This window comes from Mustela erminea, chromosome 1 (assembly GCF_009829155.1).
Source record: "Mustela erminea isolate mMusErm1 chromosome 1, mMusErm1.Pri, whole genome shotgun sequence".
NCBI lineage: Eukaryota > Metazoa > Chordata > Mammalia > Carnivora > Mustelidae > Mustela > Mustela erminea.
In genome coordinates, this window is record NC_045614.1 from 8,757,926 (window position 1) to 8,785,467 (window position 27,542).

Sequence of the window (27,542 nt, forward strand, 5' to 3'; positions counted from 1 at the left end):
CAGGTAAATTGAAACGCTCTCAAAAATGACAGTAAACATGAAAAAATACCATAGATATCTGTGGCCCAAATCAGTGGTTAAGTTTCAAGCCCCAGATACCCAGGCCAAACCCAAGATCACAAATTACATACAGAAAACTGCAAAAAGGAAGATGAGCCAGGACTGTATCTTTATGGGGAATCGTTACTGTTAATCACAGCAATGCCGGACTTTCTCCATTTCTACTGCCCTCTGTGTACTTCCACACCCAAGCTGTTCCTGATAAGTGTTGAAGACGTACTGCATGGTGGGAATTCCAGGGGTCACTCACTACTGAGTGACATCCCCGCTCACTCAGGCTCCTATCCTCATAGAAAAGTAATATACACTCCTAGCTTCCCTGTTATTTAATGTCGTTTCTTTCTATCAAAGCCCGTACTTCTCTTATTATCCCAAATGTTACTATTTGTTAACCATCTGTCTTTTCCCACAAAAATATGAGCACCAAGACTGCAAGAACTTGTGTTTAATGCTTCTATATTGAAATCCCACGCTGATTTTACTATTTTTGCTACCTTGGGTATGTTTTGAGTACACAGTGTCTGACAGAGGAGGGATGTTCAAAAATTAGCATCAAAGGTAGTCGCGGAGCAAGAAAGGCGTGATCAGAACAGTAGTGTTCTCTTTTCTTCGCCCATTAGGTTTTGTTCTCTCACAATTTACCTAAACTTACAGGCTCAGTGACATTAAAAAGGAGATATTAAACATAGTTTACTAAGGAGAGAATTTACATATTTTCACTGAGGTTCTCTGTGGTAAATAGTGTCCGTCAGTTCACTGTAGGAAATATATTGGTGTTTAGATAACAAGTGGGAAGGGCAACAGTTGTAGGAGACTGGTGCTGGCCTTGCCAAATCGTACTGTGTTGAAGAGGAAAATACCAAATACTTCCACCAAAGCAGTTTGGTGATCGTGATGAATCAAGAAAAAAAGAAGGGTATTTTTTAACTATGTTTTTCAAAATGGGAAAAAGACAGTTTTAAGTCACAAAAATGACCAAAATTCTCCTCTTCTTAAAAATATGTCTGAGTGGAGCTTCTTATAGGCTTAGCCCCACTATACTGGTAATCATAATCATTTTCTGGAAGGTAAAAAAATGGTGGAATTAAGTTTACCTCCACAAAGCATCCAGTACATCCAGAAACTTCTTGCCTTTACTAAATAGTAATCAAATCACCTAGCAAAACCCCAAATCATGTTAGTTCTTTTAACACTCTCTTACTTATAAATCAGTCATTTAGGGTTTGTAGTCCTTTTTAAAGTAGGGCTCCAGGCCCACCTTGGAGCCCAACATGGGGCTCAAACTCACAACCCCGAGACCACGACCTGATTGAGAGTCATATGCTCAACCAACTAAGCCACTGAGGCGCCCGTTATTCCTGAAGTTGATCACACTGCTGCTGACTGCTGATGGAAACACAGTGGGTTTTGTCTAGCAAGAGGACACTGACCAAATGAGAAGTTATTTTCATGACAGAGACTATACCTGTAAAAGAATGAAAGTACCTCAGCACGTACACACAAGCTAATATTGAGAATGCGTGCTGGGCGCCTGGGTGGCTCAGTGGGTTAAGCCGCTGCCTTCGGCTCAGGTCATGATCTCGGGGTCCTGGGATCGAGTCCCGCGTCGGGTTCTCTGCTCCGCAGGGAGCCTTCTTCCTCCTCTCTCTCTCTCTGCCTGCCTCTCTGCCTACTTGTGATCTCTCTGTGTCAAATGAATAAATAAAATCTTTAAAAAAAAAAAGAGAGAATGCGTGCTAAACTTGACAAAATTACAAAGCTGATCTGAAAATTCATAATTACAATGGGATATTTTAATATATACTCTCAGGAAATGAGAGACTCGGTATTTGGTAGCATACAAATTGTATTAAAACAGTTAATAAAATATTTTAAGATTTTGAGAGTGAGAACGACAAGCTCAAGAGCACAAGTTGGGGAGAGGGGCAGAGGGAGCAAAAGCAACAGAATCCCCACTGAGCACAGAGCTTATCAGGGGGCTTGATCTCAGGACCCTGAGATCTTTTTTTTAAAATATTTTATTTATGTGACAGAGAGAGAGATCACAAGTAGGCAGAGAGGCAGGCAGAGAGAGAGCGGGAAGCAGGCTCCCTGCTGAGCAGAGAGCCCGATGTGGGGCTTGATCCTAGGACCCTGAGATCATGACCTGAGCCAAAGGCAGAGGTTTAATCCACTGAGCCACCCAAGCACCCCATGACACTGAGATCTTGACCTGAGTCGAAGGTAGGTGCTTAACCCACTGAGCCACCCAGGTGCCCCAGTTAATGTTTTAAGAAATGACTATGGAAGGTTTTGTTTGACAAATGCATTGCTTTTAATCACATACAAACATACTTGGAAGACACACTGAGGAACTACACACAGCTGTGAACTAAGGGAAACATCCATAATCAGCCTGATACGGGGGAGGGGCCAGTTCTCACAGTCGGGGCACAGCAGAGGACCAAAGTCCAAGGTGGTTCTTTTGGATGGCATCATTGTAGCTATTGCAGTGGAATCAGGAACACGTGGTCACTAGCAGTATTACCAAAACAAGGTGTTTACTACACAAATTAGACCTTAAATGAATGCAGTATAGAGGAGAGGAGAGTCTGAGCAGCAGAGAATACTCCCAACCATGAAAGCTCCAATTAGTCGCCTGGATGCACGAGCGCTGGCAGGAAAATCCAAGCTGTGGTGGATCTTTGATGCAGAACATGTGAAGGTGTATGTGGAAACCTGGACCTCTGAGAAATGGAAGTCAGGCAGTTAATTGTGGTTTTGAGGGCACTCTTGACTGGCAGGGCAAGCGATCAGGAAAACAGGTTATAAGCAGGTTATCCTCCAAGCTCCTATACAGCTTCTGTCTGTCTGTCAGCTCTGAAACCTAACGCCTCCAGTACTCCGGCCTTCCAAACCTCATGCAAGTGAGGCTACAGGTAGAATCACGAAGGGAACAGATTCTAGGAAATGTCACATTACCCAGGTGACAAAAACTCGTTTTCTCCTAAGAAAGATGGAATATTTGATGGGTAATGGAGATCCAGTAGCTGACAGAGGCGGCCAGTGGGAAAATCCCAACAAATACCAAAATGTCATTTATCAACAATTCTAAACCATTATTTTAAAATTAAACCTACTCACACATTTAGAAACCACCTCGATTCATCCATGCATCAGACTCCAAAATGGAAAGAGAAAAATGTTACTGATTTGAGGAGAAAACAAGTATCTATTAATCATTAAACAACAGTAAAAAGAGTACTTACAGAATTATCTCACCTCAATGTTCATTTTTGAAATTAAGTAGTAAATATCCACAGTCCAGAGATCCACTTTAAGAATGAGGCACTGATAAATACAATATATTTATAACTTTTACAATGATTGAGGTTACATATAATGTTCTGGAACATTACATAGGGATTCATGTGTATCAGCCTTTCTTATATTTGTTGGACTGCTTTCCCGTGGGGCTTTCACATGTGAGGATGAAGGTCCACTGACATTTTTCCCACGCTGCTTACATTCAGGAAGTTTCTATTCAGTGTGAGATCGCTCATGCCTTCGAAATGAGTTGGGACGACTGAAGGCTTTTCCACATTCTTTACATTTGTACGGTTTCTCGCCAGTGTGCATTCTCACGTGTCCTCGAAAGGTAGTGCGATAAATGAAGGCCTTTCCACATTCCTTACACTCATAGGGTTTTTCTCCAGTGTGCGTTTTCTCATGTGTCCGAAAGGACGTGTAACAACTGAAAGCTCTACCACACTGTTTACATTCATAGGGCTTCTCTCCTGTGTGAGTCCTTTCGTGTATGCGAAAGGAACTGGGAAAATTGAAGGCTTTCCCACATTCCTTACATTTATAAGGTCCATCTCCAGTGTGCATTATCATGTGTGTTCGAACGCTCGAGGGAGAAATGAAGGCTTTCCCACACTCTTTACATTTATAGGGTTTCTCTCCAGTGTGCTTTCTCATGTGTCCCTGAAAGGTTGTGCGATAAATGAAGGTTTTGCCACACTCCTTACATTCATAAGGTTTCTCGCCAGTGTGCGTTCTTTCGTGTATTCGAAAGGAACTGGGCCAACTGAAGGTTTTCCCACACTGTTTACATTCATAGGGTTTCTCTCCAGTGTGAGTCCTTTCATGAGATCGAAAGGAACTGGGACAAATGAAGGCTTTCCCACATTCCTTACACTTGTAAGGTCCATCCCCAGTGTGTGTGATCATGTGGGTTCGAATGCTTGACAGAGAAATGAAGGCTTTTCCGCATTCCTTACATTCATAAGGTTTCTCTCCTGTGTGAATTCTTTCATGTATCCTCAAACCTAGAGGGGAGCTGAAGGTTTTCTCACACTGTTTACATTCATACTGTTTCTCTGCAGTGTGCGTCCTTTCGTGTCTTCGAAAGGAACTGGGACAACTGAGGGCTTTCCCACACTGCTTACATTCATAGGGTTTCTCTCCAGTGTGATTTCTTTCATGTATTCGCAGACCCAGAGGGGACCTGAGGGATTTACCGCATTGTTTACACTGATAGGGTTTCTCTCCAGTGTGAGTTCTCTCATGTGTTCGCAACGAAGTAGAACAACTGAAAGCCTTCCCACATTCCTTACATTTGTAAGGTCCCTCTCCTGTGTGAGTTATCATGTGTCTTCGGAAAGTCGTGAGCCACGTGAAAGCTTTCCCACATTCCTGACATTCGTAGGGCTTTTCCCCAGTGTGAGTCCTCTCGTGTCTGTGAACAGATTTGCGGTAACTGAAGGCTTTCCCGCATTCCTTACACTTGTATGGCTTCTCTTCACATTCGTGGTACTCATATGGCTTATGTCCACTGTGAGATCTAATGTGCCTACTAAGGGACGAATGACGCACAAAGACTTTTCCACACACGCTACATTCACATGGTTTTACTCCAGAAGGCGTTTCCTTGTTCAGATTAAGATCTGGAGTCTGGATGATGGTTTCTCTACACTGAAGACCTTCAGGTGGTTTTATTCCAGAAGGACTTTTCTTATTCAGACTAAGGTCTGGAGGAGTCTGGGTGATAGTTTCTCCACACTGATGACCTTCAGGTGATTTTACTACAGAAGGTGTTTTCTTGTTCAGAATAAGATCTGGAGTCTGGGTGATGGTTTCTCTATACTGAGGACCTTCAGATGGTTTTATTCCAAAAGTACTTTCCTTGTTCAGATTAAGATCTGGAGTCTGGGTGATGGTTTCTCCACAGTGATCCTCTTTGTTTTCATAAGGTTTTTCTACCATATGAATTCTGTAAAAAATGAGAAATATATGAATGATTTCTTGGTTATTTGTATTAGCAGGATACTAGAATTACACTTTTTAAAATCTTTTTTTAAAAAATATCTTATTTATTTATTCAACAGACAGAGATCACAAGTAGGTAGAGAGGCAGGCAGAGAGAGAGGAGGAAGCAGGCTCCCTGCTAAGCAGAGAGCCTGATGCGGGGCTCAACCCCAGGACCCTGGGATCATGACCTGAGCCAAAGGCAGAGGCTTTAACCCACTGAGCCACCCAGGTGCCCCTAGAATTACATTTTTTATAATTTACAGCAAAATGAAGGTCTCCTGCCCTTTCTGAAGTGTTTGAAAGTTAATAGACTGAATGTTTCATAAATAGAACTGACCACAGTTATCACATAAACAAAGATTATTAACATACAGGGTTGTTTGTTTATTTATTAGAGACTGAGAGTGAGTGAGCATAAGCAGGGGGAGTGGCAAGCAGAAACAGGCTCCCCACTGAGCAAGGAGCCCGATGCAGGACTTGATCCCAGGACCCTGAGATCGTGACCTGAGCCCAAGGCAGGCACATAACAGACTGAGCCACCCAGGGATCTCAACATACAGGGATTTTCTTTACGCTGTTTCCAAGTGGACAGTTTTGCAAACACTGAACACCTATGTCCTATTTAGGTAAATATTTTCAGTGAAAAAAAATTTAAGGATAAATTTGAACACTTTGGGCTTTATTTATTTATTTAAAGATTTTATTTATCCATTTGACAGAGAGAGAACAAGCAGGGGGAGTGGCAAGCAGGGGGTGAGGGAGAAACAGGGCTCCCTATGCGACTCCATCCCAGGACCCTGGGATCATGACCTGAGCTGAAGGAAGACATAGAACTGACTGAGCCTCTGGCACCTCTGAATAATTTGGTTTTTGAAAATTCATGCCGGGGCGCCTGCATGGCTCAGTGGGTTAAAGCCTCTGTCTTCGGTTCGGGTCATGATCCCAGGGTCTTGGGATTGAGCCCCACATCGGGTGCTCTGATCAGCGGGGAACCTGCTTCCTCTTCTCTCTCTCTTTGCCTACTTGTGATCTCTGTCAAATAAATAAAATCTTAAAAAAAAATTCATGCCACAGAAGGATTCTCACGTGGGACACTGCTATACTGTGTGACTCACCTTAGTTTTCTCCCCTGCATATAGTACCCATCTTCAGTGTCTTGATCTTCCCATTTTTTCCCTAAAATGCAAATGGAGAAAAATAATTCCATGTTTTTAGAAATTATAAAAAATTACTAGATTTTAGGTCTATGTGAGCTTAGCTTACTAATGTATGCTTTTCCCACATGTTAGAACAAGACTGATGAGCAAGAAATACTTATTCTCTAACTGCTAATGTTCAGTAAGAATGTCATCATCTTTACCTATTGAGGCCAGGTTTCTGAAGGTTTCCCGCATCACATCTCTGTAAAGTTTCTTCTGCGAAGAATCCAGTAAAACCCACTCTTCCAGGCTGAAGTTCACCGCCACATCCTCAAAGGTCACTGAATCCTAAAACATCCCAAATGACAGCACTGGGGATTTATACCCAATTTATAGGAAGGTTGTGTTATGTATGTGATTCTGTGGTCTCCAAACATTTACGTCTTGGCCATGAGAATTTACTTTCTGTTTCCACTTCCTCATAAATTTAACAGTATCATGAACACATGCAAATTATTTACTCATCGTTACTGTGATCACTTGAAATGTTACTGTTCTCTAATGGCGGGGTCCAGAGCACCTTGGAGGAATGAGCGAAATGCTATACAAATGAGACCAGTATTATTTTAAGCACACTCATTATTGTTGAGAAGGACGTTCTCATCTCCTTCCTTCTTACGTACCATTTAACTCAGCACTCCATGACGCACGGGCTCGAGTCTGCACGAGGTTTTAATGAGTAAAACACAGTGAAGAACAGGAGGCTTGTTCTAGTCCCAGCACCAGCCACGAGCGTCCCGGAGGCCTGTGGAAATGCAACTTGTAACAAGGATCAGCTTTCCGTGTCGGCCGGAAGTCCTCCAGGCCATCAGAGGTAGCCAGACGTAGCTGGACAAAGGCAAATATTCTTGTGCAGAAGCCCTACTCTGCACCACTGCGGTACTTACTGCATCCGTTTTTCCGTATCTCCGTCCCGTTCACCTAGCCAGAAGTTACTCAGAAGCGACGGCTCAGAGTTCTCCACAGAAACCCCGTCCAATGAGCCTCAGGGCTGCTTCTCACTTTTTAGGACACATGCTGAGTTAAGAAAGTGCTAGAAGAACTCTTTTTGGTCAAACCATAACAGCGTCCTTGGCCCAGGCTAACCTTGACGAACACGTTAAGAGCTGCGGGTTGTAAGGGAGCTCACGAGCATCCACAATGGTTTGATGGTGAGTCTGTTCATGAGGAGGAAATAAGGGATTCAGCAGTGCTCTCCTCCAAGAGAACATAAAATCTCCATCCTCCAATTTCAGGAGGAAGTTCCCGACCAGTCCCTCTAGAGGGGACCCCCCTCTCATTTTCTCTCATTTATGAGCTGCGACGTGGTGCACAGAAGCACCACAGCCAACCCCCGAGTACAGGAATCCCTCAGCTGAGGACACCAGCTACTGCCGCGAGGGGATAAGCATGTTCACTCCGGAACTGAGGTCTCCGGGGAGGAAGGCAGGCCTCTCACGCTGGCATGAAATGGCTTGAGAGACCAGGGAAAAGCAGGCAGACTTTTTTCCTGAGGCTCTGAGTGGACTAAAGGCTCACACACAAGGGCAGGAGCCTGTATGAACAGAACCTCTTGCCGCTGCCAAAGCAGGAAGCACTAGGCTTTCTCCCTGTCTTGGATAGAAGCGGACCAAGGAGGGAGGAGGAGGGAGGAGTTTCAAAGCTGTACACATCAAGCATCAAAAATCAGAGCCAGAGGGCGCCTGGGTGGCTCAGTGGGTTAAGCCACTGCCTTTGGCTCAGGTCATGATCTCAGGGTCCTGGGATCGAGTCCCGCATCGGGCTCTCTGCTCAGCGGGGAGCCTGCTTCCCTCTCTCTCTCTCTGCCTGCCTCTCCGTCTACTTGTGATCTCTGTTTGTCAAATAAACAAATAAAATCTTTAAAAAAAAAAATCAGAGCCAGAGATCTGGTTGTTGTTTGTCAAATAATGAACTCAGAAGCAGTCTCTCCCTCACAAGGAAAAAGCAAAAAACTTAAAATGAAACAACTCTTCTTAGATTCCCCCAGAGAACTGAGGACACAGGGCAAACCACAGTCTTCAAAATTGGAGACAAAAAAGAAGCTATTTTGAAATATGCCCAGAATATTCTATTCTTAACAAGGCCTGTCCTCAGAAGAATGTTTCACTGGGGCCTAAGCAAACAGGGAAAAAAAAAGAACAACACACTCTCCAAGAACTTTGGGATAATGACAAGGATAAAATACACAAAATGGGACTAATTGATGGAAAAGAAAGGCAGAAAGGAACAGAAAAAGTGAATCTTCCTACCATTCGAGAGAAGCTAAGAGAAGACAAAAGGGAAAATGAAGGGGGGAAAAGAAAACCCCAAACAACTGAAAACGCAAATTCAAGCACATCCTATTCAAACTGCAGAAAAATACAAAATGAAGAGAATACAGTGAAGGAAGCCAGGCGTGCGAGGGGAGGAACCAACCTCGGTCACACTGAAACGCAGGTCAGAATCAAACAGGACTTCTTTCCAAAACCATTTCAGCAAGAAAGAGACTGGAGTGAAACACTTCAGGTGTTGAAAAGTAAACCACCACCACCCTACAATTCGGTTAGAACTGTTCTTCAAAAATGAAGAAGAAATAAGGACTTTCTGAGGCAAAAATTGAGGAATTTGACACGAGTGCACCTGGTTTTCAAAGAACACGAGAAGAAATTCACTGGGAGGTACGTAAGAAAGAGCATTAGGAAAGAAACTAATGAAGGTAAAATACCTTTTCTTTTACTAACAAATCTGATAGACCTCACTTTTGCATTCAGTAATAAGCTTTCGGGTAAGTGAAATGAATGACCATGTTACATGGGCCAGGGGAAAATTAGGAATACTCTGACATGAGGTAAACTCGGGAAAACAAAGTTAAGAAACTATAATTGAGGGACACCTGGGTGGCTCAGTGGGTTAAAGCCTCTGCCTTCAGCTCGGGTCATGATCCCAGGGCCCTGGGATCGAGCCCCACATCGGGCTCTCTGCTCAGCGGTGAGCCTGCTTCCTCCTCTCTCTGACTGCCTCTCTGCCTACTTGTGATCTCTCTCTCTCTGTGTCAAATAAAAAAACAAAATCTTAAAAAAAAAAACAAAACTATAATTGATATGCTACGAAGAAAGAAAATGTTTAATTAAAGCCAACGAAGGCAGAAAAATGGCAGAAGCCAAAGAAACAAGGACAACAAGAAAGAGTAAAAAGCACTGTAGCTACTAATCAACATTATCAATAACCACTTTAAACATCAATGGTCTAAATCCTACAGCTGAAGGATACTGTAACAGCACATTAAAAAGAACTAAAGATAAAGACACAAATATACATAAAAGGAGGGAGAGAGATGTACCACACCAACAGTAACCAAAAGAAAGCCAGCAGAGCAGATTAATTTCAGACAAGGCCTATGTCAAAGCAAGGAAATTTCAGATAAAGACGGAATCATGTAATGATCACTGGGTCAAGTCTCCAAGAAAATTTAACAACCCTTTCATATATATAACAGAATAGCAAAATATGTTAGGCAAAAAATGGGCCTGTCAACAACCCCGTATCAGTAACGCAAAAGTTCCAGCAGGAAGAAAATCAGGAAAGACTAGTTACATTGAACAGTACCAGTAAGCAACAGGTTTCATTGAAATCCATGGGATATGTCATGAACAGCAAATTTCCATTCTTCTCAAGTGCACATGCAACCCTCACCAGGACAAACCACCTTCTGGGCTATAAAACACCTTAAATTTGTGGGGCGCCTGGGTGGCTCAGTGGGTTAAGCCTCTGCCTTTGGCTCAGGTCATGATCTCAGGGTCCTGGGATTGAGCCCTGCATCGGGTTCTCTGCTCAGCAGTGAGCCTGCTTCCCCCTCTCTCTGCCTGCCTCTCTGCCTACTTGTGATCTCTCTTTCTCTTTGTCAAATAAATGAATAAAATCGTTGAGAAAAAAAAATTTAAAAAAAACCTTAAATTTGAAACAACAGAAATCCTACAATTATGTTCTCAGGAAACAGCAGCATTAATCTAGAAATCAGTAACAGGAAAGTAGTTGGAAAACCCCAAAGACATGGAGATAAAAACTTCTAAATACTGGGAGCAAAAAAGTCTGAAGAAATCATTATTTTGAATGATATGAAAATAGAATTTATTAAAAGTTGTCTGGTGTAGCAACTGTAGGAGCCTAGCAGGAAGTTTATACCCCTTAACAATAAACAAATAAAGGCAAAAAAAATCGACAGTAATGTAAGCTACTACTTGAGCAAACAATAAAGAACAAACCTTAAGCAGAATAAAATAGTCCAGTTCAAGACGGTGACATGAAACGACCCTCTACCTACTTTCTCCCACAGACACACTGAATCTACACCCACCTATGGAATAATTTCCTTGGAAAAATCCAAACCCCCAAAACTAGCTAAGCAACTCCTGCATACTGTTGAATGAGGAAACAACCCACAGGAAGGCAGGTCAGAAAGGCTGACAGACAATCTTGCCATAAACCCCACCCACAATCACCCACAACGTGTGCAGGAACCCACAGTCAGGAGGGAACTCAGAATCCCAAGCTTCTCCCTGAGGAATGAAGGTTCTGAACCACATCTGGTACCCCCAACTTTTAAGACCTGAACTTGAAGATAAGCCCCCAAACATCTACCTTTGAAAGCCAATGGAGCCTGCATCCATGGGACCAAGAAGGCTACACAACCTGACACAGTTATTAAAAGACTCACGTGTGCAGACTCACCCAGCCCAGGACCCGGCATAGAGGCAGTTGACTGAAAAGCACCCCCACTTTTCTGTTGAAGAGGCCTGCTTGGGGGTGCCAGGGTGGCTGATTCGGTTAAGCATCTGACTCTTGATTTCAGCTCAAGTCGTGAGATGGGCATGGAGCCTGCTTAGGATTCTCTTTCTCCCTTTCCTTCTGCCCCTCCCTGCTCTAAAACAAAACAAAACAAAAAACAAAACAAAACACGAGTCTTCTTGCTTATCTTAAAGTGTCAGCTTGAAAGACAGGAATCTGATTTAACACACATCTAAGGGCTTACTGAAATGTCCTCCCAAAACAGACAATTTTGCGCTCCTCCTCTGTCTCCCTCCAGCTCTCCAGTATCTCCCAGGAGTATGTGCCCTTGCCTGACACTCTTGATTTTTGCAGAAAATTTCTGCTGCCCAGGAAACCCCTCTCGCTTGCTTGGCTCTGGTGGTCAGAGGGCTAACGCCCATTGGGCCCCACGAGACTGTAAGGAATGCAGAAAGAGTTCTGAACTGGCCACACCGTTCCCAGGGCACAGCAAAGAAAGGCACCCAGTCTCTGTGAAAGAGGCCTATTAGTTTACCTTCGTAGCTTCTAATTAAACACACACCTAGGACCAGAAGCTGGGGAAGACAGCAGTGTGGGAGGGCTGCCAACACGGACTCCAGCTTTGGCCCTCCAAAGCTGGGCTTCGTGTTCCTGGCCCCTCAGAGATTAATATACACACGTTAGGAATGCCCACCAAGGCCAGAATGAGGGGAGAATTGCTTTGGCCTTTCACCCATCTGGCAGAGATAACACTGCCATCCCCCTTCCTGGCACACAGGTGGTGCCCCAGGAGCCGAGGAAAGGTCAGTAGTCAGTCGGGGGCATGCATGTTCTCTGAGGTACGTGCAGCCCTCTGATCTCGCTACAGTGTCCCTCCGTGTGTCCCCTTCCTCTATAAAATCTGTGGACTGAGGCCTGGGCTTGTGGACAGCTATGCAGCTGCCGTGGCCCAGCCTCTGACCGCTCTTCCTTCAGTAAGTTACCCGGAATACAACTCTGTCAGCTGTGTGAAGTGGCCTGTTTTGATTTTGGTCTCAAAGCACCTTCTCCGTTTGAAGGATACTTCACGGTCTCTCCTCATCTCCTCATAAGTGGAAACCATCTTCCCGTGCTCCCTCTGTCCTCCCTCCAGCCCCCCAGGCCATATGAATGTCCAACATAAGAGCTTGTATAGAAGCCCTGGAGTCCCTTCACACCCTGCCCTTGGTGGCCAGCAGGGCTTACAGTCAATGCCCTGGGACCAAAGAAAGAAAACATTCCTAACTGGTTGTTACTCACGGCTCAGAGCAGAGGAAGCAGGCAGAACTGTCCATCTCCCAGTCTTCACCTGCAAGAGGTTATGTTGCAAACTTTAAAAGCTGCTGCCTGAGGGTCTGCCTTCTAATCAGCCTGAATCTAGATGCTGACGGAGATCCTCCTCTTGGGGCACTGTAGGCCTTGGCACACCCTCAGTTACTGGGAGCAATTACAAGTAGCCTTCTTGGACAATCACAAAGGTCTGAGAGACAACAAAGGGCTCTCTTCCATGAGTTCATTCCTTCAGAACTGGGAGAGGGGGCTGTTTTGTCTAACACATAAAAACCAAGAGAGTGTCAAGGAAACCAAAGAAACAGAACAATGTATTCCCCCAAAAAGCAAAATATAAAACCCTAGAAAAAGACCTTAACAAAAAGGAGATAGGTAATTTATCCGATAAAGGGTCCAAAATAACAGTAATAAAAATGCTCACCTTGCTCAGGAGAAGAATGGATGAAAAAAGAAAGAATTCCAACAAGCAGAAGAAAACAAAGTACCAAACAGAAGTCATAGAGCTGAAGAAGAACTGAACTGAAAAATGAAGACAGGGCAGAACTTACCCAATCAGAACAGTATAAAGAAAAAGGAACGAAAAAAAGTGAAGACAACTTAAGGGACTTAAGGGACTACATCAAGTTGACCAATGTCTGCATTATTGGATTCCCAAAGAGGAGAGAAAGGAGCAGAAAACTTAAATAATAGCCGAAAACTTCCCTAACCTGGAGAAGGAAACAGACAGCAAATCCAGGAATCCCAGAGAGCTCCAAATACAATGAACCCAATGAGACTCACACCAAGAAGCACTACATTTAGTGTCAAAGCTAAAGTATAAGGAGAGGCACTTAAAACCAGCAAGAGAGAGAGAGAAACCAAACGTGTTATGTACAAGATAACTCCCATAAGATCATCAGATTTTTTCAGCAAAAACTTTGCAGTCTAGAAAGGAATGGTGTGACATATCCAAAGTGCTGGGTGGGGGGAGGAAAAAAAAGTGCCAGCGACGCCAGCGTGGCTCAGTTGAGTAAGCATCTGCATTCAACTCAGTTCATGATCTCAGGGTCCTGGAATCAAGCCCCACATCCAGCTCCTTGCTCACTGGGGAGCCTGCTTCTCCCTCTGCCTGCCACTCCCCCTGCTTGTGTTAGCTCATGCTCTCTGAAAAATAAGTAAAAAAATTTTTTTTAGATTTTTTTTTTTTTATTTGACAGAGAGAGAGATCACAAGGAGGCAGAGAGGCAGGCGGGGGATGGTGGTGGGGGAAGCAGGCTCCCTGCTGAGCAGAGAGCCTGATGTGGGGCTCGATCCCAGGACCGTGAGATCATGACCTTAGCGGAAGGCAGAGGCTTAACCCACTGAGCCACACAGGCCCCTAAAATATTTTCTAAAAAGAGAAAAAAACTGCTAACAAAGAAAACTCAACTCAGTAAAGCTTTCAGAATTGGAGAATAAGAGTTCTCCAATGAAGCAAAAGCTAAAGGAATTCATCACCATTAGACTGGCCTTGCAAGCCATGCAAAAGGGACTTCTTTACATTGAAATGGAAGGATGTTAATCAGTAACAGGAAAATAAGAAAGTACAAATTACACCATTAAAGGTAAATATGTAGTGAAATTCAGACTAATGTAAAGGTGGGAGGTTAATCATATGAAGTTGAGGTTAAAAGTCAAAAGTATGAAAATAACTATACTAACTTGTTAACTGAGACACAAAAACGCAAACTGTGATATCAAAAACATAAAATGGGGGTAGAATAAAAATGCAGAGTTTTAGAAAACACTCAAACTTAAATTGTTATCAACTTAGATTACTATAAACATAAGCTATTCTAGTAAACTCATGGGAATCGCAAAGACAGATAGTAAACACACACAAGAGAAAGGAATCTAAACATAGTCCTACAGACAATCAGCAAATCACAAAAGAACCAAGAAAAGAACAAATTACAAAAAGAGCTAGAAAACAGTGAACAAAATGGCAATCAGTACATACCGACCAATAATTACTTTAAAATGTTAATGGACTGGGCGCCTGGGTGTCTCAGTGGGTTAAAGCCTCTGCCTTCGGCTCAGGTCATGATACCAGGGTCCTGGGATCGAGCCCCGCATCAGGCTCTCTGCTCAGCAGGGAGCCTGCTTCCTCCTCTCTCTCTGCCTGCCTCTCTGCTTACTTGTGATCTGTCAAATAAATAAATAAAATCTTAAAAAAAAACTAGCTATTTTGTCTGACACAAAATAGGCTTTAAGACAAAGACTATAAGAGACAAAGGAGGTCATTATATGATAAAGGCATGAATAAGAGGATATATTACTTGTGAATGTTTATACCCTCAAAATAGGAGCATCTAAATATATAAAGCAAATAGTAACAGATCTAAAGGAAGAAACAGCAATACAATAATAGTGGGGGACTTTAATATCTTAACTATCATTAGATGTATCATCCACACCAAAAAAGAAAAAAAGAAAAACAGTAAGGAAATTAAGTGACCCATTTTTAACAGACATTTCCATCTAAAAGCAAAAGAATACACATTCTTACATGCACATAGAACATTCTCCACAATGGATCATATATTAGGCCACAAAACAAGTCTTAATAAACTAAAGAAGATTAAAGTCACATCAACCATCTTTTCCAATCACAATGGTGGGCCTACAGATCAACTGCAAGGAGAAAACTGGACAATTCACAAATATGTGCAGATGAAATAACATGCTACCAAACTAACAGGTGAAAATAATCAACTTGAGAAGTCAAAAAATACCTTGACACAAATGAAAATGGTAATACTACATATCAAAACTTACAACATGCAGCAAAAGCAGTTCCAAGAAGGAATTTCATAGCAATTAATGCTTACATCAAGAAAGATCTCAAATAAATCCAACTTTATACCTCAAGGAGCTAGAAAAAGAAGAAAAAAGTCCAAAGCTAGAAGAAGAAATAACAAAGATCATAGTGGAAATTAACAAAATGCAAATTAAAAATAGAAAAAAAAAATCAGTGAAACTAAGAGGTTTTTTTTTTTTTTAAAGATTTTATTTATTTATTTGACAGAGAGAGATAACAAGTAGGCAGAGAGGCAGGCAGAGAGAGAGAGAGGGAAGCAGGCTCTCTGCTGAGCAGGGAGCCCGATGCGGGACTCGATCCCAGGACCCTGAGATCATGACCTGAGCCGAAGGCAGCGGCTTAACCCACTGAGCCACCCAGGCGCCCGAGGTTTTTTTTTTTTTAAGATTTTATTTATTTATTTGAGAGAGAGACAGTGAGAGAGAAGAGGGTCTGAGGGAGAAGCAGACTCCCTGTGGAGCTGGGAGCTGGGATGCGGGACTCGATCCCAGGACTCTGGGATCATGACCTGAGCCAAAGGCAGCCGCTTAACCAACTGAGCCACCCAGGTGTCCCTATTGTTTTGTTTGTTTTTTTTTTTTTTTTGATAAATAAAATGGATAGACCTTTCGTTAGAGTCTAAAAGAAAAGAAAGAGAGGACTCAAATATATAAAAAAAATGAAGGAGGAGACATTACAACTGGTACAACAGAAATACAAAGGGTCATAAGAGACTACTATGAACAATTATTCACCAAAAACTGGACAACCTAGAAGACATGGATAAACTCTTAGAAACAAAATACATATCAGGACTGAATTATGAAAAAGCTGAAAATCTGAACAGACTGATTACTAGTAAAAAGAGTCAACCAGTCACCAAAAGCATCCCAACAAATCAAAGTCCAGGACCAGATGGCTTCACTGGTAAACTCTACCAAACATTCAAAGAAAAAGTAATACCAAATCCTTCTCAAACGCTTACTAAAAAATAGGAGGGAATACTTCCAACCTAATTTTATGAGGCCAGTGTTACCTTAATACCAGAAGATGCCATAAGAACATTACAGTCCAGTATCCCAGACGAACATAAGCTAGAAAAGTCCTCAACAAAATACTAGCAAAGTGAATCCAACAACACACTAAAAAGATCATCTACCACAATCAAGTGGGATTAATTCCATGATGCAAGTATGGTTCAGCATCTACAAATCAATGTGATAAACCGTATTAACAAAATGAAGATCAAAAGTCATGATTTCTCAATGGAGGCAGAAAAGGCATATGGCAAAATTCAATATCCATTTATGATAGACTCTCAACAAAGTGGTATACAGAGAAAATACCTCAGCATAATAAAGGCCATAGTAAAGGCCATGACAAGCTCACAGATAACCTCATACTCAGTGCTGAAAAGCGGAAAGTTTTTCCACTAAGATCAGGACCAAGAGGAGGATGCCCACTACACAAAGCTGGAAAGTTCTACCAGGGCAATTATGCAAGAAAAAGAAAAATGGTACCCAGTTTAGAAAAAATGAGGTGAAGTGGTTTGTTTATAGATGATAGGATATTCTGCAGATCTTCCTCAACTTATGACTGTGTTATGTACTGATACATCATTAATTGGAAATATCTCTAAATTGAAAATGTAGGGGCAGCTGGGTGTCTCAGAAGGTTAAGCACCTGCCTTCAGCTCAGGTCATAATTTCAGGGTCCTGGGACCAAAGCACCAAGCTGGACTCCCAGCGCAGTGGGGAGTATGCTTCCTCTGCCTGCCCCCTTCCCCAGCTCATGTGCTCTCACTCTCTCAAATGAAATTTTTTTAAAAAAAATACTGAAAATATATTTAATATACCTAACTTAATGAGCATACAAGCTTAGTGTCACCTACCTTAATCATACTCCACTTACATTAGCCTGTAGTTGGTATAATCATCTAACACAAAGTCAAATTTTTTTTTTTTACAAAGCCTATTTTTTACAAAGCCTTTTTAAAAAAGATTTGTTTGGGGGAAGGGATAAAGGGGAAGCAAGAGAGAGACTCTCCAGCAGACTCCCTGCTGAGTGAAGAGCCCTTCACAGGGCTCAATCCCATGACCCTGAGATCATGACCTAACTGACTGAGCCACCCAGGTGCCCAACAAGGTCTATTTTTAACAATGTGTTGAATTTCTCATGTTGTTTATTGAATACCATACCAAGAGTGAAAAACAGTATGGTTGGGGCACCTGGGTGGCTCAGTGGGTTAAAGCCTCTGCCTTCGGCTCAGGTCATGATCCCAGGGTCCCAGGATCAAGCCTCGCATTAGACTCTCTGCTCAGCAGGGAGCCTGCTTCCTCCTCTCTCTCTGCCTACCTCTCTGCCTACTTGTGATATGTCTGTCAAATAAATAAATAAAATCTTTAAAAAAAAAAACCAGACTGGTTGTATAGAGACAGAAGGGTTTTAACAGTAACAGTCATTTACCCTCACAATTGTGGGGCTGACTGGAAGCTACAGCTGGGGCTGCTTCTGCCACCCAGCAGGGCAGGAGAACATGGAACTGCATACTGAGAACGGAAAAAATCAAAATTCAAAATATGGTTCCTACTGCATGTATGTCGCGTTTGTACCATCAAAAAGTCAAAAAATCTTGAGCTGAACCATCATTAAGTTGGGAACTGTCTGTATACAGAAAACTCTAAAGATTCCACCAAAAAAAACCCCAAATGGTTACATTCCTCTACACTAATAAGGAACAATCAGAAATTAAGAAAACAATCCACCTTAACTCCATAAAAATATTTAAAGGTATCTTAACTATATTGAAATTAAAATGAAAAACTTAATAAAATTTAAAAAATAGTCCAGGGGACACCTAAGTGGCTCAGATTGGTTAAGCATCTGCCTTCAGCTCAGGTCATGATCCCGGGGTTCTGGGATGGAGCCCCTCATTGGGCTCCTTGCTCAGCAGGGAGCCTGCTTCTCCCTCTGCCTGCTGCTTTCCCTGCTTGTGCTCACTCACTATCTCTCGGATAAATAAATAAAATCTTTTTTAAAATAAATAAATGAAGTCCACTTACAATTGCATCAAAAAGAATAGGAATAAGCTTGATCAAAAAGGTGAAAGGCATATATACTGAAAACTGTAAGACACTGATTAAAGAAATTGATGACACAAAATAAATGCAAAGATATTCCATGCTCAGTGGATTGAAAGAATTACTACTGTTAAAATATCCACACCATCTAAAGCAATTTACAGATTCAATGCAATCCCTGTCAAAATCTCAATGGCATTTCCACAGAAATAGAACAGTCCTATAATCTGCATGGAACCACAAGGACTCTGAATAGCCAAAGCAATCTTAAGAAAAATCTGGAGGCATAACATTCTCTTATTTCAAACTGTGTTACAAAGCCCTAGTAATCAAAACAATAAGGCATTGGCATAGAACAGACATACGGATCAATAGAATAGAACAGAGAATACAGAAATAAACCCACACTCTGTGGTGAATTAATTTACAGCAAAGGAAATAAACATTTACAATGGAAAAAAGGACCGTCTCTCCAATAAACAGTCCCGGGAAAACTGGACCACTTTCTTACACCATACACAAAACTCAACTCTAAATGGATTAATGACGTTGAGTGTAAGACATGACTCCATAAAATTTCTAGAAGAAAACAGGTGATAAGCTCCTTAACATCAATCTTAAAGATGACTATTTAGATCTGACGACAAAAGCAAAAGTCAACAAGTGGGTCTATATCAAACTAAGAAGCTTCTGCACAGCAAAAGAAATCATCCTTAAATGAAATCCTTAAATCATCCTTAAAAAGAAATCCTATTCGATGGGAGAAAATTATTTACAAATTGTATCTCTGGTTATATCCAAGGGGTTATATCCAAAATACATAAAGAACCCCTAAAACTCAACACCAAAAAAAGAACCCAATTAAAAAATAAAATGGAGGGGCGCCTGGGTGGCTCAGTGGGTTAAAGCCTCTGCCTTCAACTCGGGTCATGATCTCACCGTCCTGGGATCGAGCCCTGCATCGGGCTCTCTGCTCAGCAGGAAGCCTGCTTCTCCCCTCTCTCTGCCTGCCTCTCTGCCTACTTGTGATCACTCTCTCTGTCAAATAAATAAATAAAATCTTTAAAAAACAAAAACAAAAACAAAAACGGGCAGAGGATCTAAACAGACATTTATCCACAGAACACACACAGGTGGCCAACAGGTACATGAGAAGGTACTCTATGTCATGATCACCAGGGAGAGGCACATCAAAACCACAATGAGCTATCACTTCACACCTGTCTGAACAGCTGGCATCAAAAAGACAAATAGCAAGTGTTGGTGAGGATGTAGGGAACCTTTGTGCACTACAATGACCACGTGATCCAATAATACCACTTCTGGGTATTTATCAGAAAAAAACTAACTCTAAAAAATATAAGCAACCTATATTCACTGCATTATTACTTACAATAGCCAAGATATGGAAACAAGTGTTCACCAATGGACAAACTGATATATATTAATAGAATATTATTCAGCCATGAAAAAGAATAAAATACTGCCCCTTTGAGAGAGCAGGAAGGGCAGAGGGAGACAAACTTAAGCAGGCTCCAGGGTGCGGAGCCCCACGTGGGGCCTTATCTCACGACTTGAGCCAAAATCGAGAGACAGAGGCTCAACCCACTGAGGCACCCCAAAGTCTTACTATTTTTAACACATAAACTTTGAGAATATTATGCTACGAGGAAAAGTCAGAAGAGAAAGACAAATACTGTATGATCTCACTTATACATGGAATCTGAAAACAAAACCACAGGGGAGCCGGTGGCACAGTCGGTTCAGCATCCCACTCTTGGTTTTGGCTCCAGTCATGATCTCAGGGTCGTGAGATCAAGACCCACGTCGGGCTCCGTGCTTAGGCAGAGTCTGCTTGAGACTCTCTCTCCCTCTGCCCCTCCCCACCATGCGTGCACACAAGCTCTCTCTGTAAATAAATCCTACAAAAAAATAAAAACTAAAACAAAAACACAAACTCATACGCAAAGCAAACTGGTGGTTGCCAGAGGTGAAGGGTGGGGAAAATGGGTGAAGGGAGTCACAAGGTACAAACTTCTGGTCATAGGGGCGCCTGTATGGCTCATTTGGTTGAGCAACTGCCTTCGGCTAGCGTCATGATCTTGAAGCCCCGGGATCGAGTCCCACATCGGGCTCCCTGCTCAGTGGGGAGTCTGCTTCTCCCGCTGACCTCTTTCCTCTCATGCTCTCTCTCTCTCGCAAATAAAAAAAAAAAAATCTTAAAAATAAAAATAAAATTAAATTAAATTTAAAAAAACCTTATGGTAATAAAATAAGTCACGGGATGCAGCATGCGACATGGTACCCACAGCTCTTAACACCGTTAACACTGAATATTTGAAAGCTGCTAAGAGAGTAGGTGTTAAAAGTTCTATGCTAAGTAAAGAAACTGTAACTATGTGCAATGAAGGATGTTAACTAGACTTAAACTGTGGAAGCGTTTCACGGTATAAACAAAAAGGAAGCAGCAGTCAACTGTTTTCCTACAGACTCACACAAATACAGTCAACTGACCTTCGATAAAGGACAAAAAGGCAATACGTAGAGAAAAAGCCTTTTAAAAAAAAAAAAGATTTGGGGCACCAGGGTGGCTCAGTGGGTTAAAGCCTCTGCCTTTGGCTCAGGTCATAATCCCAGGGTCCTGGGATCAGGCCCCACATCAGGCTCCCTGCTCTGCAGGGAGTCTGCTTCCTCCTCTCTCTGCCTGCATCTCTGCCTACTTGTGATCTCTGTCAAATAAATAAGTAAAATCTTAAAAAGAAAAGATTTTGAGAGAACGCATGCATGAGCAGGGGTAGGGGCAGAGGGAGAGAGAGAATCTGAAGCAGACTCTGTGCTGGGTGTGGAGTCCAACGTGGGGATCAATCCCAGGATGCTGGGACCATGACCTGAGCCAAGATTACGAGTCGAATACTTCATGGACTGAGGGAGCCAGGCGCCCTGAAAAAATTCTTTTAAACAAACAGTGCTAGAAAGAGTGGCTATCCACATGCAAAGGATAAACAAACAAACAAAAAAAGAATTTAGACACTGACCTTATGTCTTTCCCAAAACTCAACCAAAAATATATTGTAAATCTAAAGTTAAAAACTCCTAAAAGGGGCGCCTGGGTGGCTCAGTGGGTTAAGCCGCTGCCTTCGGCTCAGGTCATGATCTCAGGGTCCTGGGATCGAGTCCCACATCGGGCTCTCTGCTCGGCAAGGAGCCTGCTTCCTTCTCCCACTCTCTATCTGCCTGCCTCTCTGCCTACTTGTGATCTCTGTCTGTCAAATAAATAAAATCTTAAAAAAAAAAAAAAACTCGTAAAAGATCACATAGGAGATGATCCTGGATTAACTGATGTATTTTAAGATACAATACCAAAAGCAAGATCCATGAAAGAAAAAAATGGGAAGTTTAATTTCATTAAAATAAAAATCCTGTTCTACAAAATAGAGTGGTAAGAAAATGAATAGTCACTGGGTGGCTCAGTGGGTTAAGCATCTGCTCTTGGTCAGGTCATGATCCAGGGTCCTGGAATCCAGCCACGTGCCGGGCTCCCTGCTCAGTGGAGAGCCTGCTTCTCCCTCTTCCTCTGCTGCGCCCCCTGCTTGTGCTCTCTCTCTCACTCTATCTCAAATAAAAATAAAATCTTGAAAAAAGAAAAATAAAATGAACAGTCACATACAGGGAGAAAATTCTTACAGAACAGTTATCTGATAAAGGACACCCAAAATGTCCAAAGAATTCTTAAAACTAAGACAAACAATCCAATTTAAAATGGGCAAATGATTAAAACAAAAGCAAATGATCTGAACACATACCACAAAAGACTGTACACCACAGACTGCAAATAAGCATATGAAAAGAAGTTTAACTTCTAATGTCATCAGGGAATTAGAATATAAATGGGTGTCACTAGACACTTATTTATAAGGATACAATTTTTCAAAACACTCAGAACACCAACCACGGGTGACGATGTAAACCTACAAGAATCTCATTCACTGTTGGTAGGAAAGGAAGATGGTAAGCTTACTTAGGAAGACAGGCAGTTTCCTATAAAACTAAACATACTCTCACCAAAGGATCTAGTGATCATACTCCTTGGTAGTTCCTCAAATTAACTGAAACTTCGTACTCACACAGAAACATGCAAATGAATGTTTACGGATGTTTTATTCATAACTGCCAAGAGTTCAGCAGGATATCCTACAGTAGCAGAATGAGCAAACACCCATGATATATGCATGTGACAAATACTGCTTAGTGATCAAAAGAACTAAAGGATAAAGCCAACAAAACACCAGCAGGAACCTTTAAAGTATATTAAGTGAAAGAAGACACTCGCACAAGGTGAAACGCAGTTTCCAAGCGCAGGACATTCTGCACGGTAAAAATCTTTCCGGTTAGAGACTGGGGTGTTGGAGGGAATGCTGACTGAACAAACAGGGGGAGCACAGGCTATTTTTAGGAAAGCAAGAGACTATTCTATACTAGAGAGAAATGATGGACACGGGGTGCCTGGTGAAGCAGTTGGTTAAGCGCCCAACTCTTCGTTTTGGCGCAGGTCGCAATCTCAGGTCCTGGCATGGAGTCCCGCGCCGTGCTCCACGCTCAGCAGAGTCGGCCTGAGACTCTCACTCTCCCTCCTCTTCACCCCGCCTCTCCCCACACATGCACGTGCTCTCTCCAAAATCAGTAAATAAATCTTAAAAAGAAATGATAGACACTTGTCATTGTACCTTTGCCAAAACCCACAGATTGTACTGAATACAAAACATCTATGTTTGTATGAACAGCGGACTTCAGGCCAGGACTACTGCTCCATCAGTTGTAACAAATACACCACAGGAACAGGAGATGTAAAAAATACTGCAAACTGTGGATGCAGAGAGGTCAAGTGGGACCTCTGTACTTTGTGATCAATTTTTCCGTAAACATAAAATGCTCTAACAAAAAAACCCTGAACTCTCGTCTTTTCGTATCTTGAAATTTTTTCTGGTCTACTAGTTTTTTAAGAATTGTAATCCTTAGCATGCAATTAATACAAAAGAAACAAACTTATATACACTATATTTTACTACTTAATAGTGTTTTCAACTTTTGCTACTTTAAATTCAATTTTAAATTAATTTAAACTTGGGATGCCTGGGTGGCTTAGTGGGTTAAAGCCTCTGCCTTCGGCTCAGGTCATGATCCCAGCGTCCTGGGATTGAGCCCCGCATCGGGCTCTCTGCTCCAAAGGGAGCCACCTTCCCCCTCTCTGTCTGCCTGCCTACTTCTGATCTCTGTCAAATAAATAAAATCTTTTTAAAAAATTAATTTAAACTTTTCTACACAGGATATCATTCTAAGATCTAATTCTTTAAGTACTAGCCAGTATAAAAGTGCAGCCCATAAAAAATGAAAAATTTCAGTGCTCTAACTAAAAGGACAAGGGACACCACAGTTTGTCCCTCTGCCATATGTCACACTAGGGATACTGTCAGGAATGAACAGTATGTTGCACTGCATTAGGGGACTGCATTTAAATCCTGAAACCTACTAGGATTTTTAAGATTTACATAAGCTCGGGTAGTTTTTCTGACATCAATTAAAACAAATTCATTTGCCTTAAAAAATAGTAAAGCCTTTTAAACATCAAAGTTCCCTGGAGACCTGCACATACAAAAACGGCTCTATATGTGAGAAATGAGGGGTGTCCTGCGGGCTCAATCAGTAGAGCATGCGACTCTTGATCTTGGGGTTTTAAGTTCGAGTCCCAAGTTGGATGTGGAGATTTCTTAAAAATAAAATCTTTAGGGGCGCCTGAGTGGCTCAGTGGGTTAAGCCTCTGCCTTCAGCTCAGATCATGATCTCAGTGTCCTGGGATCTAGCCCCACATCTGGCTCTCTGCTCAGCAGGGAGCCTGCTTCCCCTGTCTCCCTCTGCCTGCCTCTCTGCCTACTTATGATCTCTCTGTGTGTCAAATAAATAAATAAAATCTTTTATAAATAATAATAAAATAAAATCTTTAGGGTACCTGGATGGCTCAGTTAGTTGAGTGACTGCCTTCAGCTCAAGTCATGATCCTGGAGTCCGAGGATTGAGGCCAGCTCTGGCTTCCTGCTCACCAGGGGGGCTGCTTCTCCCTCTGACCTTCCCCCTCTCATGTTCTCTCTCTGTCAAATAAAATCTTTAAAAAATTATTTTTAAATAAAATATTTTTAATAAAAGACTTTATTAGAGAGAGAGATCACAAGTAGGCAGAACAGCAGAGAGAGGGAGGCAGGCTCCCTGCTAAGCAGAGAGCCCGATGCGGGGCTCGATCCCAGGACCCTGAAATCAAGACATGAGCCAAAGGCAGAGGCTTAACCCACTGAGCCACCCAGGCGCCCCCAAAATAAAATATTTATATTAAAAAATAATAAAGATGAAAAAATGTGCCTGAGAACTTCAATATGCCCACCTCACAGCTTGAGACTGTGCCTAAAAGGAATAAAAATTGTTTGGTTTCAAGATTTTCTTGCCTCACACATTTTTCTCAATCAACTTACATTTTCCAAGCCAGAGAAATAAAAATAAAAAATCGTACCCATTCAGACAGGATATAAAACTGCAAACTACTAAGGAAGACTAGACTGAAAGGACTGGAATATGCAACAGATAAAAAAGAATGCCACGGAAAGAAATGCAAACATTCAAGGCCACTCAGGTAAGCAGCCTGCTTACCCAGAGCTAAGAAGGAAAACCCATATTCAGAAATTAAACCCACTTCCAAGCTGGGCTCTAGACATTCCCAGGTGAGACAGCACCTCCACAGGGGGTCAGCCCCGGTGCAGGAGAGGATCACCCAAGAACCTGCAGGAATGGGCTCTGGGAGCCCCACACACCCTCCTTTCTCCGGGAAGCTTATGGGAACTTCCTCCCCCAGGAAAGGAAACTCTCAGGCAGATTCAGTTTAAGGTTGTGACCCTAATAAATGCCCAAATTCATAAACATCTTGTCCAGGAGTCAGAACTCCAGACTCTCACAATTTCTCAGTACACAAATTCCACTCTGAGTGCACCTGTATCACGGATGCAAAACCCAAACATGCAAAAACATCCAGGACTGAGAAAACGCCCTGTGCCTTTGCCAGCTCAGAGCTGGTCTCAGCTTGGGAGTTACTGGTCCCAGGCCTCTGCTCCCCAATCACAACGATCCCAACCACCACTGGTCATTTAAATGACAGAAACCCAGGGGTTCAAGAATCCCGCAAAATCTCACACATCAGTGTTTATGTGTGAAGGAGAAAAGAAAATTTTAAGGAATTGTACTAGTTCAACAAGAAAACCAACTTTCTACTATCAGAAAATGAAAATGTCCATTATTTCCAAGAAAATAAACCGATTTGTAAATAACTGGGTTGGGATACTTATTGTCACAGGTCTAGGCCCTGCTATGCCATTTAAAATCACCTGAAAGAACTAAAAGATCTCAGAATATTACTGTACCCACTTAGAAGAAAAAAGGGAACTAACTGTAACAAATACGAAGGAATAATTCTTTTTTTCTGAAATTCACCTTTTTGGAAATACTTTATACTGTCTCCCAAGTGAAGTCTCAAGTGAATAAATCTTTTCAGAATGACAAATGCAAGGAGGGGCAATGCTGACAGGACAGATCACCAGGAAAGTTTTAAGGAAGAACCTCCACTCAAAGGACATCCGACAGGATGTCAGTGTCCAGGAAAGATCCTGCTGGGGGTCGGGACACAAAGATTTCATAAAACAGTTCCAGGTGGTTATTCTCCGCTTTCTTCTCATGTAAAATACCCACAAAAATAAATCTTTAAAAAGAGCCATCCATGGCTCTGTGGGTAAATGATAAAATACTGCGTAATATGAAATGCATCCCGGAGAACAAATAGTTAATAATGATGCTCTGAACTGGAGAGGAAAGATGGCGTTTCAGAAAACACGGAAAGATCTGGAAATTGAGGCATTTATTGCCAGTCCCATGAAGAGCTAGGCTGGGGGCACAGAGTCGTGACTTTGAGACCCTACTCCCCAAGTGTTTGGAAAAGTGCAGGGATACTGGGTCCCCCCAGGGAGAGAGGAAGGAGACCCCACAGACCACAGCATCTCCCACGCACGAACCTGGGAGACCGAGGCATGACCGTCCCCTGATGACCCTCCCTGTGGTCATCGCCCGATCTGAGGGGATCGCGGCCACGCAGGGACGGGACAGGATGGCATGGGTTCCTGCGGCCGGGGCGCCCCGCGCTGCGTGCCGCGCCATCCGCGGCCTCGGGTCCCCTCCGGAGTTCACCGCGGGGAAGCCAGGTTCCCCCGCTCGACCGATTCCAGCCGGTCCCACCGCCCCCCTCTCCCGACTCCCGGCCCCGCACACTCACCATTGCCTGCTTTCTGGGGTACCGGGTAGACCACCATGCGATTGCCGCGGCCGGCGGAGCTCACGGCCACAGAGGATGTGGCGGAAGCTGCCCAAGCCTTTCAGGACAGCGCGAGGTGATGCGAGCCTCAGCCGGACAGCGGCGACGGCACCCAGTCCCCACCGTCCACAGCGCGTCGCCCGCACGTACCGTTCCAGCGACTCCCCTGATTGGGCCGTTCGCGAGGCCCCGCCCCCGCCCGCCTGAGTGACAGCGGGGCGGAGGTCACGTCTTTGAGTCGACCTTGCTCGGGCGGCGGGCTGCCACCTGGTCTCTGCGAGGACCTCGCTCTGAACCGCGAGGCCGCCAGGCCACTCACGGAGCCGGGACCCTTCCTCACAAACACGGACCCAAGTGACCTCACTTAGTGCGGAGTCTGGTTCCATTTGGATCCTGGACCGTCTGCCATCAGGGAGTCTTCTGCCCACCACGCCCCCCAACCGCACTCGTTTGTATGGAAAGAATCTCGAAGCCCTGGGCCACTTAGCGTGCTGGGAGGTTTGAACCCCACAGTCCTAGACCAGCCCCGAAGCCTCAGGTGCTCGCAGGTCAGAGACCTACTGAGGCAAAAACCCACTGGAAAGCCTTTCAGCGTCATTCTGTGGATACTTACCTGCTCAAAG

General features: G+C 43.1%; 1 protein-coding gene across 1 annotated transcript; it reads right to left on the minus strand.

Moving 5' to 3' along the window:
- Positions 1-2,350: 2,350 nt before the first annotated feature.
- Positions 2,351-27,066, minus strand: LOC116572757 (zinc finger protein 791-like). The gene is made up of 5 exons (XM_032312036.1): positions 26,881-27,066; positions 7,175-7,296; positions 6,713-6,839; positions 6,468-6,528; positions 2,351-5,314 (listed from the first exon to the last, which is right to left on the minus strand). The coding sequence occupies exons 2-5, from the start codon at positions 7,175-7,177 to the stop codon at positions 3,580-3,582; spliced, it is 1,926 nt and encodes a 641-aa protein (XP_032167927.1). The 5' UTR covers positions 7,178-7,296; positions 26,881-27,066; the 3' UTR covers positions 2,351-3,579.
- Positions 27,067-27,542: the final 476 nt, after the last annotated feature.